A 23,786-nucleotide genomic window follows, 5' to 3' on the forward strand; every position below is an offset into this window, starting at 1 on the left:
CAGGGATTCAGTGCCGTGTACTTACAGTAGCTGGGCCTCGCTGCCTGGCACCTCTTTTACATTTAAAAGACTTTAAAATGAACATTTAAGCACCATCACGTTATCCAAGATGTAGGTTCCTTTTTTCTTCAGCAGGTAATTAAAGAAAATTTTTAACTCAGGTGTGATCATTGGTGATTCATAAAATGTAGTGTCAGCGGCTCTCTGCACTTTCAGTGTCATAAACATATACAGATGGAGACCTCAGTGTATTTTCAAGTGCAATTGGTATTCATTTTGATTTGCCTGGTTTGTTTTGTACATATTTTTGACCAGGTCCTGGTATCCACTTGCATTTTATGAATCACCAATTCTATCCTGAACTCCAGAGCATATACCCTCAATTCACTGAGTTAGACAATAAAACACAACTGTTTAAATATTTACTAGGAAAAAAAAAACTGATTGTGTCTTATTAGCGGCACAACACATTATTGTCTGTCACAAAAAGAAAGAGGAGAACATTAAAAACATCAGTAGCTATGTTTCCATCCAAAAATGCTAATTCAATTTATGTGCAAAACTGGATTATCTCATAAAAGGCATGCGAATAAAGCAGCGTTTCTGTCAAACCAGTCAAAACAAATGAAATTGTCACTTGTGTCATTTGCTGCGGTAGAAGAAACTGTGTGAATCTTTTTTTCATTTATTAAATGACCTGCGCCTCAGAAAGCAATCTTGACACACAGTGAATGCGCAGTGGCGTTTGAAGGTGTGAGATGTGGAGCACAGACGCACTACACAGTTCTAGAGGTATTTAATAATATAACAACACTTAATACTGAAACTGTTAGGGTGTTTTAGAATGACCAAAACAACATTTCAGATGTTTTACAATGTGCTCAGCCTGCTGGTTTATCTATTCACACATATTTTTATCATCACATGATCTCTTATAACAAAATCATCTGACTTTTTTTAATGCACACGCTGAAATTTGTGCATAAAGGTGTTTCCATCATACAGTAGTTTATGCACATTTTTTCTTGTCTTATAAAAAGTTTATTCTACTCAGTTATGCGCATATGTTTTTTATGCGCATTTTCAAAATTGATGCGCATCTTGGCGGTTTTATTAACCGTTTTTTATGTGCATCTCCAAAATGTGAATAAAAATAGGTGGAAACGTAGCTAGTGATGCTTTTGTAAACACACACACACACACACACACACACACACACACACACACACACACACACACACACACACACACACACACACACACACACAAACACATCTAGATTATTATAAATGAATCATTGTAAATATACGAATTATTATTGTTTTTATTAGGGGTTTATCTTAAAATGTTGATTGTTAAAAGTATAGATTATTCTGATTTATTATTATATCATATTACTTATATATTTAAAAAAATATATGTGTATATATATATATATATATATATATATATATATATATATATATATATATATATGTATATATATATATATATATATATATATATATATATATATATATATATATATATGTGTGTGTGCGTGTGTGTGTGTGTGTGTGTGAGTGCGAGTGCGAGTGCGTGCGTGCGTGCATGCGCGTGCGTGCGTGCATGCGTGTGTGTGTGCGTGCGTGCGTGCGCGCATGTGTGTGTGTGTAACAGAGGCCAGGTAGCAAAGTGATATGCAGGTAAACCTCACTCCTCTGACCTCAAAAGGTGCTCTAGCGACAGATGCTAGAGGCCATGGTCTTTAGCCTCCTTGTTAAAGCAACTGAATCCCATAAAAAGAATCGCCGGTTGAGACCGGGTTGGGCGCAGTAGGACTGGTGGGTTACATATATAATAATATACTGTATATCTTTTTTCTAACTTCTTTTTACTAATACTACTATTTTCTGCGTTTACTATGTTTTTTTATTATATGTGTGTGTTCTTTTTTATGTGAACTTTAAAAAATGCTTTGGTAATACATTTGTAACATTTGTCATGCCAATGAAAATTGAATTGAATTAAAGTTTCGGCTAAAAATCTTAGTTCTACATACATATTCAGTTGCCTCTTCAATTTCTTGAGGAAAAATTTATAACTACCTGTAGTTTTCATTTGACAGTATTTACTCACAAAATTTAGAATTAAATTAATAAAATGTAATGTTGTTTCAATTATTAAGACATGTTTATCTTCAGAACACTAATGGAATTAGTTTGATCAAATCTACAGTAAAATATTTGCATTTCCTCCCTTGATGGTCTGTTCTTCCAAAACATTAAATACCTCAGAATGTTCAGATATCAAAAATAAATACAATAGTGAGCTGTTTAATCCAAGTCTTCTGAAAAAATAGTTCATACAATTAACAGATTTCATTTATGATTTCACTTGCATATAAACATTCAACATTACAGCATTTAGAGAAGCTCAATTTATGGTTTGCCTGGCAAATGAAGTTCAGTCTTGTGTGTCATGAGGCAGACCAGTTTCATGCATCCATCAGATATGGTAGTGCCTTAGTTTATATTATGTGATCAGTGTTATAAACCGTTTAAGCCATCAAAGTTTTGCATGAACAGGCTTTCAGTGGAGGGACAGAAGTCTTTCAAATTGATGAAAATGTGTCAATTCATGTTTTTCTTTGAAAGAGGAGTCTTATGTGACTAGCATGACATGAGGACGAGTGAATGATGACAGGTTTTAAATTCATTTTCTGCTGTGTTTCACATTGAATGCTGCTTTTTATTGGTTACATCACTTCTTTCGTGACAACAAAAAGGCTGAAAGGCTTTCTCTGAACTCATATTCTGCACTTCACCCCCACTGAACGCTGTTTTGGGAGCTGCTGTTGTTGTTGAGCCCAAATCTCTCGGGGAACGAGGCTTCATTAGAGCCCAATGTGAGATTATACAACTCATGCCCATATTTAATCAGCCTCATGTTCATAACAGAACAAGACAAAAAAAAAACAGAAGTCATTCAATGAATCCCCCACAGGGCACAATCGGTGACATTCGGGGGCCATTGCGCTGTTTTATTTCATCATATGCTTCATGCTCAGTTGTTTTCAGGCTGTTAAGGGCTAATAATTATTTCTAGTGAATGGACTTCACCTTGTGCAACCTCTTTCACAACAGTGTTCGCAAGCTGACTTTCATTTTATGCTATGTTATGAAATCAATTGATTCATTTTCTCTAATTGTTTTCACCACTGGGGACGTAGCTCATTTAGCATGCAAGGTGTCCATGCCAGACGTCATCTCCTTCTGTGGTAATTGCAAATCTTCATGAGTTGAGGAGCAGTTCAGTTAAACTTTGAGTCTTTTCCTTGAACTATGCAACAAGCCATGTTAATATATCCATTACACATAGAAGATGAGAACACACCCACTGCACTTCTCTATAGAGACCTAGCATGTGCTTGTAAACTCATTAGTGATTCTAATATAAATGTATGATTCCAGTTCTTTAGCGTTATTTAATCTTTGTTTGTTTTTAAAAGAATAGGGATGCTTATATTTGCACTATTACGCTAAGCTGTTTTTGTAGTATACTATTTTATATTGTTCATGTGTATACTTTTTAAAGTGTAAATATTTATGTACATATTTTTAATGTTTTCTTACTATCATTAGTATTACAGTATTATTAGTATACCAATAGTAGTAATAGATGCAATAATTTTTTATAAATTGTTATTAATTGAGGAAAATATTATTTTAGTTTTTGCTTCAATATCAGCTTTAAGGTGCTGTATGTAACTTTTTGACTCTTTTAAAAACATAAAAAGTATCATATGTTTGGAAATATTTAGGAAACATGCCAATTTATGAAAAATGTGAACATTCTTGTTTATCTAAAAAAACAATGCTGAAGTCAGATATTCTGCTTTGAAAATGTGCTTTTCATGCTGGAACGTTTGTCTGTGTTTTGGTTCCTTAACCCCCCCAATGACACTTCAGCTAATTATATTCAAGCACCCCGGGTTGCCTTTGAGAAAAAACGCATATTTGATTCATTCAGGCAAATTGTGCGTCTGCGACCAAAATGTGACCTCTGATGGACAGTAGCAGACCATGAAATGGGAAGCAGATTTAGAGTTCCATATTTGTTAGTTGGCAAATAATATAAACATTACAAACGTAAACATTAAGTGAGCAGGTTACATTGTAACCCCATATCCTAACAACACACTACATGATGAGATACACAGTGATAAGCAATTTGTACCAAACGGAACACGACAGAAATTTAAATAAAGCCATTCAGAAGCACAGAATAGTGCACTTGCTGCACTCCAACAGAATGGTAAAGTTTATGATCTAATTATTACATATTAAATCTCTTTACATAATTAAATGTGCATGCCAAATCACTGATATGTGCTGGCTTGCACTGAGTCACAATTCTAAAGTTCAATTTCAAGCATTTATTTTCAAGATCTGCCGCTGCTTTCAGTAGTATGGCAATAAATGACATGTAAAAAGAAATTCAAACTCTCAGTATTAGTATTTAACACAGAATAAAGCACATGAGGTGTACCTGTGGTGATCATTGTCAGTCCTGTTATTCAGCTGCAAGAAATAAAAGCTGTTTATAAAATATCAAGTTCAGGTGTTGTTTAAAACAAAAACTCCTTTTATTATGGAGAATATTCCTTCTATTGCGTGCTGTTGCTTTTATTTAGAACATGACCTAAATCAGCATTTAGGCTTGATAGGCAGGCTTGCTCCTGTTGGTGTCGTCAATCTGGCAACCTGCGCTTGTGTGTGTTTTGAACCAGGTGTGCAATACCTGGTTCAACCATTTAAATGTCTTGTGTATACTGCACATGTATAGTTAATTTTTATCAGCTTTTTGTCACCAAAAAAGAGATCTCTAGCTGGTTCCATCCAAAAATACAAATTAGATTTATGCACAAACCTATAATACCATACACGGCAAATTCATCAGAGTTAAATTCTTGGTGTTGAAGCATTTCAGAATAAAGTGTTGACATTATAGAGTTAGATTTTGATAAATTAATATAATAAGAGTTAGAATTGATTTGATCCAGTGCAAAATCGAGGAGTTATCTATCCAACACTTGGTGGATATATATTAAAGTTAAAAAAATGCACCGAACACCAACATAAAATTTACTCTACACCGGGCGGTGTTAAATATAATTACATTTTTAAATCTGCCCAGAGTTAAAATTAACCCTAATGTCGGTGTCATTGTGCCAGCACTTTTGAAAGTGTTGATCTAGCTCTGTTGAGAGTGGTCCCCATGAGACGCTTTCAAAGTGTTGAAATTAACTACCTTAGAGTTGTTTTGGGTTCCCATATTTTGGTTGTACAAAACATTTATCAAACCACTTTGATGATGAATTGTGGCTCAGCGATTTTAGAATGATCAAAACATTTTAATTGTTTAGGTTTGTAAAAATCTTTTTGTATTATGTATATAGCGTCCCATCACACACATTTTAATCATCACATGATCTGTTCAAACTAAATCACTTTTTTTTTGGCGTAAGCTGGAGTTCATCCTGTAAAAAGAGATGTCCTTGAATGTCACTGATGCGTGTTTCAGCATTTGTGCTTCACATTTGCGGCACAGCTGCAACATAAATTTCCTTCAGCTCTCTTTTCCACTTTTCGGTTATCTAATTGAAAGCTTTAAAATGTTTTTGAGACCACATTGCCAACACTTCATTTGTGTCAACTGACTTATTCTGCGACAGATTTGCTGAAAAGGTGTGATGTGTACGTTTCATAGCAAAGGTTCATTTGAAATTCATGAAGCATGCTTGGTTTGTGACGTCAGTTGTTGACGTTGATTATAACACTTTGGTATTGCACAGCCAGCATGTTTTCCTCCTCAGCAAGCACCTCTGTCCTTTCTAGGAAGGAGGAGAAAAAGCACATTGGGCTGAGGTAAAATCTACCTTGGATTTCTGCCAGGCAACAAGCAACCTTGAAGGTTCTCCAATTAAATGACCCTTCTTCACCCTCCGTCCACGCATAACACTATTAACATGATCAATTGAGCTAAACAAAGCTGTTACACAATCAGGGATGAAATATGTGCATGCTCACCTGTGTGACATTTGAGGTGAATTGTACGGAGACTGGTAATGATGAATAATATAGTTGATCAATTGGCGTTGGACTTAAGTTAATGATTGTGAATTGGCTTTATAAGCTCCAAAGCTGCTTTTGTGTTCGCTTGTCAATGGTTTTAGGTTAATAAATAAACATCTTGTCTTGATCAACACTATTCTTGGTCCTGGAACAATATTCAAATTAGCCGTGAGGATAGGGGGTCGATTACCTCACCATTCTTTTGGATTCTGATGCTCATTTTGAGCAGATCATGGCTGTATGGCTGCTTTGTGATTGGCTTTAATGAACAGTTGAATAAGTGTATTTCTCAGTATAGTTGCATCCCAAATTCTACACTATACATTAATTGAACAATGTTTTTTTGTTTGTTTACTGAATGGAAATTTAAACATTTCCCACGTGACTTTAATGATTACTAAGTTAGTGAAATAAACAACCAAACTACCAAATAATACCTATCATGATTACAACCTCAGTCACCATTGGAAGGTGCCATAATTACTTACATGGAAGAATTTTGCGTGCACAATCAAAAATAAAGTAAAACAACCTCAGCACCCAATACGCTATGCGAAGCATTTTGTGCATGAAGTGTTTTTCATTAAACACTTTATTTTAAGGGTTAATTAAGTGAATCATCTTGGTATTTAAATTGCTCTTGTCCTTTTTCGAAATTTCTAAATTTTCAGAGTGAAGGCTTTGATTGTACTTCTAGAAAAAAATACATGATGTATGCCATTGGACGCACTTATGTGTTCTTATCTGTACTTGGATTCTTGTAAAATGTCATCAGTTTAATTATAGAGATTTTGCCTATTTGAAAATTTACTGTATAAGCAGTGATGTGTCTTCTAGACCATTAGCAGCCCTTTGGCACTTGTACCATGCTGAGAGTAGCCTTACCTCAAACAGGGATTCTTGCATGTGCCATTGGATCCGATGCTTAAATAGCTATTAAGCATATTATGTCACTTGTCTTCTGTATGTATGATGAGCAAATGTTTGGTCTTATGAATTTTTTTTTTTCATTATTTAGTATATTTATTTAATGATGCCTTGTACTATTTCAGATTTTACATGTTAGACTGAATTATTTTCTTGTGTTTATTTTAAGTTCCTGACATGTTAGAGTACACGCTAGGGTACACAGGGTTTTCACACCATTATCACAATAGTCAGAAGAGTCAGCCACACACAAATACATTCAAGAAGCTTTGGAAATAATATACAAATAATTCAAAACAAATAAATAAAATACCAAACATAAACCATATTCATTTATACAGTACATATTTCTGCTTGTTTTTAAAATTCACTACCATGCACTAGAGCAGGGGTTCCCAAACTTTTCAGCCCGCGACCCCCAAAATAACAATGCCAGTGACTCGCGACCCCCAATATCCTCTGAGGTGGTTATAAATACAGAAACCTTGCAATGCATGATGCAGACACACCAATTAAATGTGTCAGTGCTTAAAATGTGCCAGAAAGTATAACCTGATGTTATAAAATCAAAATGCATCTGACGCTATTGCTGCCTTTAATATAATGTAATTAACCCAGGGGTCGCAATCCACTAGAACTAGTAAACATAAGCTACTATAGTCACTATATAGTAACTATAAATGACTATTTTTATTTTCAGTATATTTATGGATAAAATATGTTAATTCTTATGGTTTAAAAAAAATAAATAGATTTTTGGAAATCACCAGGCGACAGTTTATCACAACAGTATATCCAGCAAAGAAGATATCCAAAGATGTTGTTTTAGGTCATAAATAGATCAGTGTTTTTGAAACTAATAAACACAGCAGAAGTCAAATGATTCATTTGAATTATTTAGCCTGTCATATACTGTTGCAAAGTATTTTAAATGTTTCTCAAAATATTTTTTTTTGACTGCTTCCGAAGCATAGGTGTTTCCCAGTTATGGGTTGCAGCTGGAAGAGCATCTGCTGCCTAAAACATATGCTGGATAAGATAGAGGTTCATTCCACTGTGGCGACCCCAGATTAATAAAGGGACTAAGCCAAAAAGAAAATGAATGAATGAATGACTTCTGAAATTGCCTACTACTCAGTAGATACTGCAATTGAATTTGAATGTGCTACTCAACCAACAGAAAAGTGTGTTCTATACAGTATGAATGCAAGTTGTACGAATGGAGCTTGGATGAACTATGAATGCCATTTTGTCATAATCACCTGATATACATGCTTCACTCCCAATCGTGAATTATCTCACGTTGCATCAGGAGATAGAATAGCATCCATCGGTTAAGCACTTCAGAATCTCACTGGTAGTAGGTCATCTGGGTACTTCTCGCATAATGTTTTTTTAAACTCTGTGAATTTGGACATACTACTCAGCTTGCATAATATTTTTTAGCAAACTGTAAAGCATGGAAGTATGTGATTTCACATGCAGCCATTGTATTCAAAGCAGACAAATTAATTCATTTAAAAAGAGTATATTTCATAACACTAGTTTCATTACTGTTAAACCATTTTTTTTCAAGGTTATCATACAGTAATACTTTGTCAGAGAACCAGTGTTAATTTTGTTGACTAATTTTTGTCATAATTTTTGTGAGGAACAAGTTTCTACAGACGAAAACTAAATAGCAATGAAGTTATGATGACGACAATAATATTATATCTAACTATATCACATCGGTCAGTCTTAAATTCATATGATCCTGCTATTCATTTTCGTGAGGAGTGTTTCATTCTCGCGTGTTTCATTTTAGCTGCGTCTACAGTACTATCTGCGCTAGGTTCACGTGTTGTCTGCCGCGATTGTCTAAATCTAGTGTTGACTAAATCTAGAGTAGGTTTAGTCAGCTAAAATATTATAAAGTTTAGTTGACTAAAACTAAAATGATTCAGAAGACTAAAACTAAAATGGTATTTTAGTCAAAAGACAATCAAAATTTGCTGTCAAAATTAGCACTGCAGGGAACAACTAATTTTGGGTTAACTTAAGAGTCTTAATCCATTCTTGTTCTTCTTCTTTGTAGAATGGAAAGATTCCATGAATGTTAAAAAAAATCATCATGGATCCATCAATAACCTTTTAATTTGTCACAGTGTAGTTGCTACTATATCTCACAATGGGACTTTTATATGTTTTGGATATTATATCTCATGCAAGTAATGCAATTATATATTATTTTTTTAACTTCAATTTCACAGATTACCTTTTGTATTTTTTTTACTCTTAAGCTAAAACAGGCTTTTTTCCGTTTACAACATCAAACAGTCTATTTCTGTGATATTTACTGTGCCAAAGAATTCAAAGCTGGCTCAAGCTCTCAGCTCGGCCCTCACTGATAGACTGGCATGCTAAGTATTTCTTTACACAATAAAAATGCACCACATGTTTTTGTATTGTTATCAAGGCTATATCTGCCACTTCATGACCACATTTCGCACCACAATTATGTGAATATTAATAGACTGGTTTAATCTCCACATTCATTCAAGGACGTCAACTCTCTTCAGTAAGAGTGTAAGGGGAGCAAATTATTTATACAGAGTATAGTTTCTCAATTACCTAACATTTTAAACAAGATTAAACTTTATTAAGCAGGGCTTTAGAGGATTCTCCTCTAGTCTTTTCTAATATTCATTATGTTCAGTGTGAGCGCTTGTTATTGTTAAAGTGAATTAGCATTGAAGCATTAGTGTAATGACATGCCACGCTGATTTGAGAACTCGTTCTTCACATTTCATTTTGTCATTAGAGCTAATTTCCATCTGCTTATGCAGTGTAGTAAAAACCTAAAGCCTGGTGCCACAGAAGCACTAATAAAACGTCTTGAATCGATTAATTAATTGATGACTGTAATGTTTCAGACAAGGGCAGTTTATTCTTCTGGTAGCTACTGTGCTCGTTTCCTCTCTCTGTTTGTTGTATATTGGCTGCTTGTTTGGTCTTGTGTCCTGGGCATTTCTGCTTTGGGCTGATAAGAACATTTATCAGCAGCATTTGTGCTTTTAGGAATCATTTTTCTTACTCCCTATTGTCTCTGCGGGTATTCTAGAGGAACCTGGTATTTAACTACGCTGCAGATAAGGCTGATTGAATGTTAGAGAAGTCCAAGTAGATGGGACTCTGGTGTTTCTGAGTTTGCAAAGAAAGCCACCCTTGTGAATAGTTGATAAATGGCATTGTGGGGAAAGCCTGCAGCTTGATTTCCTCAGCTTAGGCTTTGAAGTGTATTATGGGAGGCTTCTGAGACGTGTTTCAGACTCTATGCTGTGTTATTACTTGGCTATGACATGCCACATAGTGTGAAAATGACTTTATACGTTCTTTTTAAACTGGATTACTATGGATTCGTTAAGGGCAAAGAGAATGTTAGGGATTGTCATTTGCTTGTATACGTTGCATTTAATTGAATGGAAATAAAGCTTAAGTAGCACTCTTGTTTAAGTTTAAGCACTCAAGTTTACATATTCTCATTCGTGGCTTATTACCAGCTTATTATTAAGATATTGACTGTTTATTAGTACTTCATATACTGCATGATTGTATTCTTCATCCCTAATCCTATGACTTAAAAATAGTTATTAAGGTAGTAGTTAAAATGCTAAATTAAGAGTTTATTGAGGCAAAAGGCTTAGTTAATGGTTTAATTATAACCTGAATTGTATCTTTAAATAAAGTGTGACTGCAGTTTATATTAGTTAAAAGTTTTTAAATGGTATTGAAAAAAACTGCATCATTATAATTATCATTCCCATGACATGATGGTGCTAACCGTGCTATACCTGTTTGTTATGGATACATTTCACGTTTGCACTCATTAGCAGAAGTTGGGTAAACTAGAGTGCAGGGAGAGAACAATGATCATTATTAGTTTTAACAATCCTATTTGCTGAAATAATAAAAGAAAAATTCCATGATGGTGTTAAAAAAATTGTGAGACTGATAATGGCAGCCAGAAGAGAGAACAATATCAAATTTATGGTTCTGCACATAGACACAGTGTTCCAAACACCTCACATACTGTAAGTGGCAATTTTTTTTTTTTTTTTTTTTTGGTTTTAATGCGAAGATCATATAATACATATAATAATTTAACAGGTTTTTTGTTCATCTAAATATTAAAAACCTTGGATGATTTCAGATGCTGATTCCCATTAAATGCGTCATAACAGTCTTGTGAAAAAGGTCCATTATCTCTAGATATACTGTGCATCTGGAAAGTATTCAGCTCTTAAATTTTCCCACATTTTCTTATGTTACAGCCTTATTCCAAAATGGGTTAAATTCATTTATTACCTCAAAATTCTACACAGAAAATCTCATAATGACAATGTGAAATTTTTTTTTTGAAATTGTTGCAAATTTATTAAAAATAAAAAAGCTGAAAAATCACATGTACATAAGAATCCACAGCCTTTGCTCAATACTTTATAGATGCACCTTTGGCAGCAATTACAGCATCGAGTCTTTTTGATTATGATGCCACAAGCTTGGCACACCTGTCTTTGTGAATTTTTGCTCATTCCTCTTTGCGGTACCTCTCAAGCTCTATTAAGTTGGATTTAAATCAATGGTGTACAGCCATTTTGCAGATCTCTCCAGAGATGTTCATTACGATTTAGGTCTGGGCTCTGGCTGGACCACTCAAGGACATTAACTAAGTTGTTTTGAAGTCACTCCATTGATATTTTGGCGGTGTGCTTTGGGTCTTTGTCCTGCTGGAAGATGAACCGTCGACCCAGTATGAGGTCAATAGCCCTCTGAAGCAGGTTTTATTCAGGATGCCTCTGCACATTGCTGCATTCAAATTTCCCTCTATCCGTAATAGTCTTTCTGTTCCTGCTGCTGAAAAGCATCCCCACAGCAAGATGCTGCCACCACCATGCTTCACTGTAGGGTTGGTATTAGCCTGGTGATGAGCGGTACCTGGTTTTTTCCAAACGTAATGTCTGGCATTCACTCCAAAGAGTTCAATTTTAGTCTCAGCAGACCAGAGAATTTTGAATCTTATGGTCTGAGAGTCCTTCTGATGCCTTTTGGCAAATTCCAGGTTGGGAGTGGCTTCAGTCTGGCCACTCTATCATACAGACCTGATTGGTGGATTGCTGCACAGATGGTTGTTCTTCTGTAAGGTTTTCCTCTCTCCACAGAAGAACGCTGGAGCTCAGACATAGCGACCTTTGGGTTGTTGATCACCTCCCTGACTAAGTCCCTTCTCCCTCGATCACTAAGCTTAGATGGCCGGCCAGCTCTAGGAAGTGTCCTGATGGTTCTAAACATCTTCCACTTACGAATGATGGAGGTCACTATGCTCACTTTAACTTTCAGAACAGCAGAAATGTTTCTGTAACCTTCCCCAGTCTTGTGCCTCGAGACAATCCAGTCTTGGAGGTCTACACTCAATTCCTTTGTCATCATTCTTGGTTTGTGCTTTGACATGCACTGTCAACCCTGGGACCTTATATACACAGGTGCATGCCTTTTCAAATCATGTCCAATCAACTAAATTTACCACAGGTGAACTCCAATTAAGCTGCTGAAACATCCCAAGAATGATCAGTGGAAACAGAATGTGCCTGAGCTCAATTTAGAGCTTCACGTCAATGTGAATACTTATGTACATGTGATTTTTCAGGTTTTTATTTTTAAGTAATTTGCCACAATTCCAAAAAATATATATATTTTTTTCACATTGTCATTATGGGGAATTGTGTGTAGATACATAACATAACATTTTTAACATAAAAAAATGTGGAAAAATTGAAGCTCTATGAATACTTTCTTGATGCACTGTACGCAAAGTGTTATGTTGTGTTTGGGCTTGCTTGAATCAGGAACACTAGTTCTAAATACATGTGATGTACTGTGGTTGGCTAAAGTTTGGGGTTGGACTTTAGTTAAATGGTGATTAAAGTTCTAACTAGTTGATGCTTTAGGCTGATTAATACTTCTGCGTAGAGTGAATGGCGTGGCCCACGGTGCATGCCTTTCGAGTCGTCGTGCACTTCTGTGTACTGTTTGGGTTTCTCAGCAATAACACTTCTAAAATGAAGCAGTAGCAGAAGTATAGCAGAAGCAGAAGTATAAATCAGCCTTTAGCCTGCAGCAGCTAAAAGTCTATACCAGGTCCAGATGCAACCAAATAAATGCTTCAAATCCATTTATCCTTCATGTCAGAAGTAGCATGAGCACTTAGAATATATTATAATTGGAGCAGGGCATCCCTTTACAGCTGTAGACTTGTCACATTCATTGTAAACAGTCATGCAGTATTGTACTGCTTGTGTGTGATGTATACAAGGTTTAATTAGAACTTCCCTGCAGAACAGAGTTTGTAATCAAACAGACAAAATTCAACAATTCAAAGTGTGATCATCACCATTGCTAAATAAGGTTCACAGTGTGAAATGCCTTTGCCCAAATGTCACACCATTCTGCCTGAGTGAGTGTGTATTTATTAGATTTGGCTCAGTCTCTCAGCTCTGGTTTTACAGAGGTCTCTTGAAAGGACAGGAGACAAGAGTTTAAGCCAGTGTAGTCCTGTTTACATCAAATAAAAAGTGACTTATCTGTCTCCTTCAACAGGTTTGTGCTTGTGTTATATAACCCTATAGGCCTTTGGCCAAACCTTCACCCGTTCAGAGACAGATTAGAGATCAGGCCTATAGTCGTGTGGCTGCACCTATCTTCTGTATGATATTCTGGCTGGAGAAGAACCAGCTTGGGATTCGCACGAGCCATGAGTCTACTGTTGGTTTTTGTGAATGGATGTCTGTAGGATCTACTGACAATATACACATCCAGAATCAAAAGCAAAAACACAAAGTAATCGAGCCTTGCATATGCACCTGTCTATATTGAGGATAGGCAAATGCAGCTAAAGTGTTTTAAAGTTAGTCAGTGCACTGAACAGTCATTTACATTATCACCCGTTGGCTATTTCCAGTCGTGCGACTACAATCTACTTAAACGGATGAAGGCTGAATCTACAAAACTGTTGGCTAATCTTGTTGAGGTACCAAATAAAATCACTAATGAGACCTGACAGGAAGCATACTACGCAGCTTATTTTCTTGATGTTTTAATGTATGACACGACAATACTAAACATCTGTTGATTCCTTTCTATAAACAACTGTTGCCAACAAGATGCAAACAAAGTTAATTTATTTTATTGGTGGCTTGGTGATCAGAACGTTTGAAAGCATTTAAGGTCTTCAGGTTTGAAGGTCAGAAGTTTGAACACTTAAAAATTAAAGATTTTAAAGGGCCATGAAACCCCCTCGTTTCAGCAGGGTGCTTTCACACCTCTACTTTGGAAAAAGTCAGAAAAGTGGGCGTATCCAGCTCTGTTTAGGAGGGAGTGTCGGAGGAACTAAAGAGGGATGGTGTGGGAGTGTATTTGGGCACGCGCTGAGTTTCAAAACACACACACACACACAGGGGAGAAAGTGACTGTGTTTACATGGATATCTGTAGTCAAATTATTTGCCAAATTATTAAATGGTGGACTTTAACTGCAGTTTGGCTCTTTCATTCAGGGAATTCATTTATGCCCCTCACGACAAACAAGATATTTGATTTGAGGAACTGCTCTAAGCGTGTATTTTTCATGCAATGTTTGATACCGCACGGCGAATTAGAGAAAAAAACCTTCCGCATTTCCCGAAAACTTAGATGCACATGGCAGGTAGTTTCAGAAAGTGTTAATCCGGTCACAAAATGCGGTGAAAATCCTACACGAGGTTAAATTTTGGTTGTGGTGCTAACATGTTTACACTCACAAACTGAATAAACTAAGAGCACTGGTCGCTCACCAAATCTGTAGAGACAGGACAATCACCAGCAACTGAGCCGCGTCTTTATTAAGAGAAGACTACAAGCGAATCCGGATCTCAGCGTTTGCAGATAAGAACAGCTCTCAGGTAAACAATGTTCCTCCTTAGACACGTAAGTTATTGTTGTCGACCGTCGCGTACACTGTTAATCCACAAGTGACTCCAGCTGCGCTCTCACAGAGAGAAAATGAAAGCAAAACTTAACTGCAGCAAACTATAAAAGCAACACTTCACGCTTGTTTTGGTGTCTCTGTCGTCTAAACACTGTGACAGTTATGAATATTAATGAAGTTGCACAATAGAGCGCGCTGATTGGTTTAAACCAAGCCTTACTCATGCATTAATGCAGCACACTCTGAGACGTAATAAGGCACACTCTGGTACAGACGTCCAGTCTGCACGCTGGAATACACGCTATTATGACCGTGATGCAGCTTCAAAAATTCGTTTCAAACCGGATGCACGAATTTGCTTGAAATGATGCAAAACAACCAGTTTACACTTTTTAGTGAAATATAGGTGTCCTAATAGTGTTTTTAGCAGTGTGGGACACATATACGACTGTCAACAGCTCAAAAAATGTGTTTTGGTGTTTCGTGACCCTTTAAGGTCAAGCCATTATTAGAAAGATTTGTAACATGTTTTATAATGTTGATGTGATAGTTTGATAAAATGGCTAACATTTGTTTAAACAAGCTTTTAGGATGTTTTATAAACCAGCAAGTTTCGCACATTATGATTTAGTGTGTTAGTGTGCATATTTTTATTCTTTTTTTAATTTTATGCTAGTGAGAGATCAAAGTTTTTAACATATTTTATTATTTAAATATCTAGAAAAACATTTAACCTATTGCTTTAAAACAATAACTTTTCTTTAAAACTCTTATAGAAAAACCAGTTTGAAGATCACGTCAACATTGGCTGAAAAAAAAAAAAAAAATTCTAGCATAAGTTAAATTAAATTCTAAATGTTCACTCCCTGTAGAATGCAGTACCTGCCTCCTTCCCAAAGAAGACAAAATATAATGCTCATAATAATACACATAATGTCTCTTTATGTTGTCTGCAGATTTCTCATGAGCCTGAAGTACAACATATCATGTCAGTGAATCAAATACATTCTTTGCTAATAAGAATCAGCTTAGGAGTTCTTCTATGCGAGTCAGTTATATTGAGTTTCTTTTCACTGCCTGCATCTGATAAGCTTGGTTGAACTGTTTCATGGGTGATTTCTGTCAGCTGGATTAGCTACTTAAATTGCAGAGTGTATATTTTTTGTATTCAAGAAAAACTAGTGGGCGGCACGATTATTCATTCATTCATTTTCCTTGCAGCTTAGTCCCTTTATTAATCTGGGGTTGCCACAGCAGAATGAAACGGCAACTTATCCAGCATATGTTTTACGCAGCGGTTGCCCTTCCAGCTGCAACACATCACTGGGAAACACCTATTCATTTTGATTTACACACATACACTACAGACAATTTAGCTTACCACCTGTACTACATGTCTTTGGACTTGTGGGAGCAACCGGAGAGAACTCCACAAAAATGGGGTAAACATGTAAACTCCCCACAAACATACCAAATGCCCCATTCGAGGCTTGAACCAGCGACCTTTTTGCTGTGAGGCGACATCGCTCCCCACTGCGCCACCGCGTCACCCCAGCATGGTTATTACATCGTTATTTACAACTTTATTAACAGGCTATGCAGGTTTTGTTTACTAAAGTAGACATCATTCACGTACATCCTCCCCCTGGTACACACACTGTCAGCTCACGTGTGATTCGCGGCCTCAATTACATCATTATATGAAGACAGAAATGACATATTTGGGTGAAATATACCTTATTAATACAGTAAGTGACTTTTTCAACATCTTATTGAGATGTCCACTTTGCTGAGCAATGTGAATAAAACAATTTGAAAAGCTTGTGTGACCGCCTTTACGCTTCTCTTCAGAACTTAAAAATATAATTGGCTGAATCAGAAAAATGCTGAATTAAGATCGTGTGGGGGTCGAATCGAGATTGCAATATTTTTTCAATTATTCGTGCAGCTTTACTGTCACCTCACAGCAAAAAGGTTGCTTATTCAAGCCCCTGCAGTGTCAGGTGGCATTTCTGTGTGGCGTTGGCATGTTCCTCCCGCGTTCGCGTGGGTTTTCTCCGGTTGCCCCCACAAGTCCAAAGACATGCGCTATAGGTAAATGGGGTAGGCTAAATTGTCCGTAGTGTATGTGTGTATGTCCTGGTCCTTCAGATTTGGGGTTGAACGTTGGGCTTATGACCCACTTCGTAAAAATTACATGTTATGAAACGCCAACATGGTGTGGCTTAATATCAACTTCAATATAAACAGCCCTGGGAGTAAGAGTAAGACAGAACAACTAGTGGCTCATAAAAGCCATTTGTGCCATCAGTTGTGTTTCATTAATCGGACAGTATGTTTTTTGTATTCGCCTAACAGAACTTGTTTGGTCCTGTTGGGAGTCTTGGAATACATTGGTTGGTAGCATGCATGTTTCAGATATACAGTACTAATAAGAACAGACTGTGTCTATCTCATATGAGAAATCACATTAAATGAATTTGTTGGAATACATGTGGCATTTTATATTATTCTACCTTCTAAAAATGAAAAATCATATGGGTTTTGAAAACTAATTTGTTTTCAGAACAAATGTATTTGGGTTTTAATTGGATTACAGTCTGCATACTGTACTGAATATATTTTTTATTCACTACAAAGAATCTTCTGTATTACTCTTACTTTTTTTTCACCACTTGTGCCATCTCCCCTATGTAATATGTTTCATTTCAGGTGTATAAACAGAACTGTACTGTATGTCCATTAGAAAAAAAACACTACTAATACAGAATGTTCCTCTACTGAGTGAAAGCATGATGCACTATTAATGATTAGCCCATCACACTGTTCATCATCTCTGTGTGTCTGACTCAGTGGTCCAATGAGTCAAGAGTGTCACTAAAAGTGGGAAGAATATTAACAGCCTAATCTGACCTGCCGTGTTATAAAAAAAAAGTTATCATGTGGGTGTTGTTGTGTAACGTGGTTGTCTGTGTGTGTTTCAGCTATTATGTATGTGATGGGGGCTTTAGGGCCGGCTGCGGGGTACCTGCTTGGAGGCGTTCTCATCGGCTTCTATGTGGATCCCAAAACCATCGTCAACATTGAGCAAAGTGATCCACGCTTTGTTGGCAACTGGTAAGTGCTGTTCTTGCATTAGAATAACCTTGGTCATTCTAAACAAGGTAAACTAAATCATGGGTTATCTTGGATCATGTTTTACATGTTTCTCATAATTCACAAAGGGTTAATGTATAATCGCATTTCACAGTGTTCATTCCCAAGCTATGAGTTAACATTGTCATTTGTGGTGTCATTGATTGGATGAATCTCTTTATATAAAGGCACTAATGTTATGCATCCTCATTTATTGCAGAATACTGTAATTTTTTTCCTTGAATGGAGATTTTAAAGTAATTTCTTCTTCAGTATAATTGTCATATTTGTTGCTAAAATTTGACATATTTTCCCCTTAAAAGATGAAATGAATGCCTGTATTTTTCGGAGTATGTTTTGAAAAGCTAAGTGTGGTACTTTTTATATCTGAAAAAGTATTCTTTATAAAAGTGTGATAGAATGCATTATGTTGAAATAGTTCTGTGATATTTACATAAAATCTATATGACTTGGATAGGTCCAAAAATTCTTCAGAAATTGTAGACAAGCCTATTTAGAAACCCGGCAATTGCCCTTATAATGAAAAGCTCTGCTTTTACCTTATTTGGAAGGATTGTGAATATTAATGAGCTCTGCTCTTGTGCCTCTGCCTGAGCTCTCTATATGATTCTCTGCATGTCTGTAATGCTCACTCAATGTGATGTACTCTGAAATACACGTGCAAAATAATGAAACTTTTTATTTTATTTTATTATTATTATTTTTTTTCTTACAAAATTAATAGATGCTTTTGACTTTTGTTTCAAGTTAAGAGAGAAGTTCAATTTTGGAGCAAATGAGCTATCTGTCCATAACTGCTCCTGAGTTATTTGTTATAAACTAATATTTGAAATGTAGACTAAATTGTAATTATACCCAACAAAAGAGATATTCAGACATGTATTTAGTAGGGGTGTGACAATATGAGACACAAGATTGGGTTGATGAGAATGAGACAAGATTTTTATACATTTTTTTGGAATCCTTAACGATAAAATATATAAAGGGAAAACTTAAAAGTCTTTTATTCAACTGAAAAAAAAAATGCAAAAGTGCTAAATATTTTGCTAATATATGAATGGAAAATAGTGTTTATATATAATTAAAAATATTAGCAAAATATTTGCTAATATAGAAATATATATGAATGGACAATTTTTATTCAAATAAAAGAAAATCACAAACAGCAAAACAATTTAGGTGCTTTTTTTTAAATAAACTTGTAATAAATGTTATTTTACTTCTATTTTAATGAATTATGCCATAAATGACATGCAAACACTGCAAAATACTTAGTTATAAACTCTATTGACTGGAAAACCTCTGAGCTATTGGATGCGAGTATGGACTGATAGGAGAGAGCGGTTTTAATGGAGTTTGATACTTAATGCCAAATGAAAAGAAAACTTCTGTTTTGTTTTATTCGGATGGCATAAATGATGACTGATGACTGGTGTGTGCGTGCACTTTGAGGAGATGTGTGTGTCTGTGGTGCTTTACTGACTAGGTGCAGAGAATAGTGTCAAACTGTCGTGTGTGTATGGCTTATCCTGTCGCAAAATGTGGCAAAAAAAATTTAAATATGTTAAATAAAAAATATTACATGATGGTAATAGTTGGATTACCGAGCTTACATGTCTTTACTGCACTTCAGCAATGTGACTAAAATAATTCACTTCTTAATTTGTGTTTATGACGATTATGACTTTAAGCAAATCTAAAGTGCTATTCCGTCACATGGTTAATTTGTGTGGCTGCAGTTGTAGCAGCCTTTGCTTTTGGACACAGCAACATTTGAACTCCAACACAGAGGCAGCCAGGGTTCCCAGGTGTGTGCAGAGCAGGCCCGGCGCCAGGAAGTCAAAACTGAGGGGGCACTTTAAATCCATAGGGGGGCACTAGACCTGGTGACTGATTTTGGTCTCTTGTTTCTTTCATTTAGGCTATTTATTCACATTTATTATTACTTTGCATTACTGCCTAAGTTCCTGACCTAAGGCAGTAATATAGGCTACGTTTTAATAGTAATAACAATATGCAGTTTCGCTATTACGAATTTTATTAACGATAGTAATGCATACCGCTTATTAATGCAGACGGATCGGCTTCAGTGCCAAACGAGTGCTTTAAGTCATATGTTATTCTCCTTATTTCCGTTTTATTTCAAATAACAGACATATGAATGTTTAAAGTTTTAGGTAAAGACGTCAAATTATGCCCACACATGCAAGCTGACCCACGATCAGACTATTCGTAACCGGTAAATAAATATAGTGAAATCAGCTTAACCGAGTCATCCCGCTTCACGTAGCCTATTATCCAACCAACATCATTTTTAGGGAAAAGCAAAATGTTACAATTTAATGTCATTTAAAACAATTACTTAGTTACATTTTAAGGCATTAGTGTAGCCAGAAAAATACCTAAAAAAGATACTAAAATTCACAGTTATTACCATGAAAACTGGTTAAATTTTGGCACGGTTAACACGCAACTCAAAAACTTTTTTTTTAATCATTTTAAATGTAAAAACAAAGATTTATCTTAGGCTATCATAAGTGTGCTTTTTTCGTGATATTGTAAACCATCATAAATCATAAGGTTACTAGGCCTACCCGTCATTTTATTTATTAATTATTTTTTTTATTAAGCCTTTTTTTAATAGCTTGTTTTCAGGTTATTTTCATTTTAGGGCCCTGAGTTACAAGTCAAAACAAACTCGATATGTTGTATTTTAGCTCTTAAAATAGATCTACAATATATTTTATGTTGTTTAATTTTGCTTGAGCAAATAGTAGTATAGCCTAAATTACATATCTTTAAAAGATTTCATTCAGCCTACCTGCAGCGCACGAGGTTTCTCGGTTGATCCGCGGTAAATCCACTTAAGCACTATGCCTATTCCATTTATAACACTGCAAACTTGACTTCGCAGGCCGATCATCTTTAAACCCAAAAGGCATTTATTATGTGTTATACCTTGACTGCTGCTGCATAATGGGATGTTTCTCTACACAACTGTAAAAGTGCGCTTTTTAGCAAAATGAAAGCGAACTTTCAAGGGTTCTGCGTTTTGTCAATTTTAGCTTAATTGTAATAATATTAATAACTAAATTAAAATATTATTTATAGTTTAGCCTAATGTGGGACTGTGCAGTAAACTATTTATTTTTATTAAAACATTTTTATTAGGCTACATGATCTTCCCGAATAACTAATAAATGACTGGCAGTTGCGTCTCTGCTAAAATTAATTTAACAGTAAATTTCTTATGTGTTTTTCCTTTTAGAGCTCAAGAGAGTTGTGTTTAAATAATTAGTTAACCAAAACATGTAATGAATTAAGCTGCTCCTATCATGTCACCCACTTTTCTCCCTTGTGAGTTGAGTGCGCCTCCATCGCCATGTGCTCGTTTTAAAGGCTATTTACGGGCGCACCAGACCTGACGCGGGGACCGGATCTCTGGACTATAGGACTAGCTTTAATCTCACCATTTTCATAATTCAATTGCTATGTCATATATTTTAAAATATTTAAATGTGTGTTCTGAAGGTTGGAACGACGGGAGTGTTAATAATTAATGACAGAAAGAATTTTTAGTTTGAGTGAACAATCCCTTATGAAAACTGGGGGGGCACAAACTCTTTCTGAGGGGGCAATGCCACCCTTTGCCCCCCCCCCCCACCCCCCCCCCCCCCCCGTAGCGCCAGGCCTGGTGCAGAGCACTTGATTTGCAGTTCAAATCCAATCCTGTCTTCAATCTTCAGTGCTAAATTCAACCTCACACTCCATCATAACATCACATCTCATCAGACAACTTTTCACTTCAGTGAGGTCTCACAAGATCTTGTCACACCCCTAGTATTTATAGTTGTATTTTGTGGTTTTAACATATCTGAGGCAGAAATTTTATTTAACTCCAGAAAAAAATCATAGTTAGAGCAGAGTGATATGACTCGATGCATAAATATGCATTAAACACTTTTTCAACAGTGTACATGTGTTTGCTGCCTCATTACAAACATACATGTGTCTATTGCTGCATTAAAAACACACATGGAAGAACAAGAAAACTCACGGTATGCCATTTTGAAATACTGAACTCTAAGGTAAACTCCTAGGTAAATTCAGTTTACCTTGTATGGCCCCTTTAACTGTACATCATTTCACACTGCACATTGCAACGCGGATCAGTGGTGCAAAAAACATTAACCCTGCTCCAAAGCAGCAGTTCATAACTCAGATAAAAATAATTTAATTAATAATTAATAAATAATAATTTTAGTTAATACTGCTTTTAGTTTTAGAAGTGTCAAATGTTCTTTTACCCAGAGTTAAAAGTGGTATTTAAAATGGTGATAATCCAGGGTTGATCAAAGTGTGAAGAGCATTAGAGCATGTGTAGCTTCATTCCAACCTATGAAGCAATAACTAAAATAGCACCTTTTTTTTAATCTAACCTCAATCTTTTGAAAAAAAATGAAAGAGTAATTATTATTAACGCATAACACTGTACTTATAGGTGGAGTGGTTTCCTTCTGTGTGCTTTCGCCATGCTGTTGGTCATCTTTCCCATGTTCACATTCCCCAAAAAATTGCCCCCACGTCACAAGAAGAAGAAGAAAAAGCATGCGGCGGACAGTGCATCCAATGATGACGATGATGTCCTGAAAGAGAAATCCAACAGCAAAGGCCAGACTGTGGCTTCCTCCATGGGCTTTGGGAGAGACATCAAAGGTGCGTGTGTGTGTGATAGAGGTCATGTGATGATGCACGCGACAGGAAGCTTGCATATACATATTGAAGTGTTATCTATTTTTGTCCTCAACACATTCTGAGAAACATGAGATTAGCAGAGATTAGAGCTTCAGTCATCATATTGAGAGGCCTTTGTCCAGTGAAAATTCTTTTTTGCCCACTCATTTTGGGTGGATTGCGTGATGTAAGGCAGTGAATTATCATTTAGCTGATGCTTTTGTTCAAAGCATCTTACAGAGCAGTTATTATAAAGATTGTACTCTTGGGGTTTAGTGTCCTAAACAGAGACAAGGTTTGCAATTTTCCACTTATCAGCTGAGATATTTAACCATTAGGCTTATTTAATTAAACAGTGCTGCTGACCACCACTGTCAGGAGATTTTCAAGTGATGCTGCTGATGTGGAATTGTAGATTGATGATAAAGCTTAAAAAGTTATAAATAAAGAGCGTGTAAGAAAGCTGAAGTTGTTTTTTCATTATTCAAATGGGAAGAGCCTTAGTGACAATTCCGCCATCCTCATCACTATTAAGAGTCCACTTTACTTTAACAAACCACTTTATAACCACTTTAACAAACCCACAGTTACACTACTGCTGGGAAGCTGTTTCTGAAACTTAAAGGAATGGTTTGAAGTCAAGTGAAATTTGCTGTTAATATACACACATTCAAGCCATCCATCTGTCCATCCTCATTACTTTTTTCTTTCCAGTTGAACTCTAATGAATACTTTAAACTGCCACTTTGAAAATCATTAGGCATATATAAGCAATACATCATTTTTACCTATTGCTTTTGATGATGCATTAAGCTCTTTAATGAAGTGATGAACATTATTACAACATTATCA

At 35.8% G+C, this 23,786-nt stretch overlaps 1 protein-coding gene across 1 annotated transcript in view; it reads left to right on the top strand.

The window, feature by feature from the left end:
* The window catches only part of LOC556735 (solute carrier organic anion transporter family member 5A1), a 107,381-nt gene that overhangs the window by 46,828 nt on the left and 36,767 nt on the right, over nucleotides 1–23,786 (top strand). Inside the window, exons 3-4 of the mRNA XM_679609.9 lie at nucleotides 18,029–18,161; nucleotides 22,702–22,916. Coding sequence (XP_684701.3) covers nucleotides 18,029–18,161; nucleotides 22,702–22,916 — 348 coding nt within the window. The remainder of the gene's footprint in view (nucleotides 1–18,028; nucleotides 18,162–22,701; nucleotides 22,917–23,786) is intronic.

Source organism: Danio rerio, chromosome 24 (genome assembly GCF_049306965.1).
Source record: "Danio rerio strain Tuebingen ecotype United States chromosome 24, GRCz12tu, whole genome shotgun sequence".
Taxonomy (NCBI): Eukaryota; Metazoa; Chordata; class Actinopteri; order Cypriniformes; family Danionidae; genus Danio; species Danio rerio.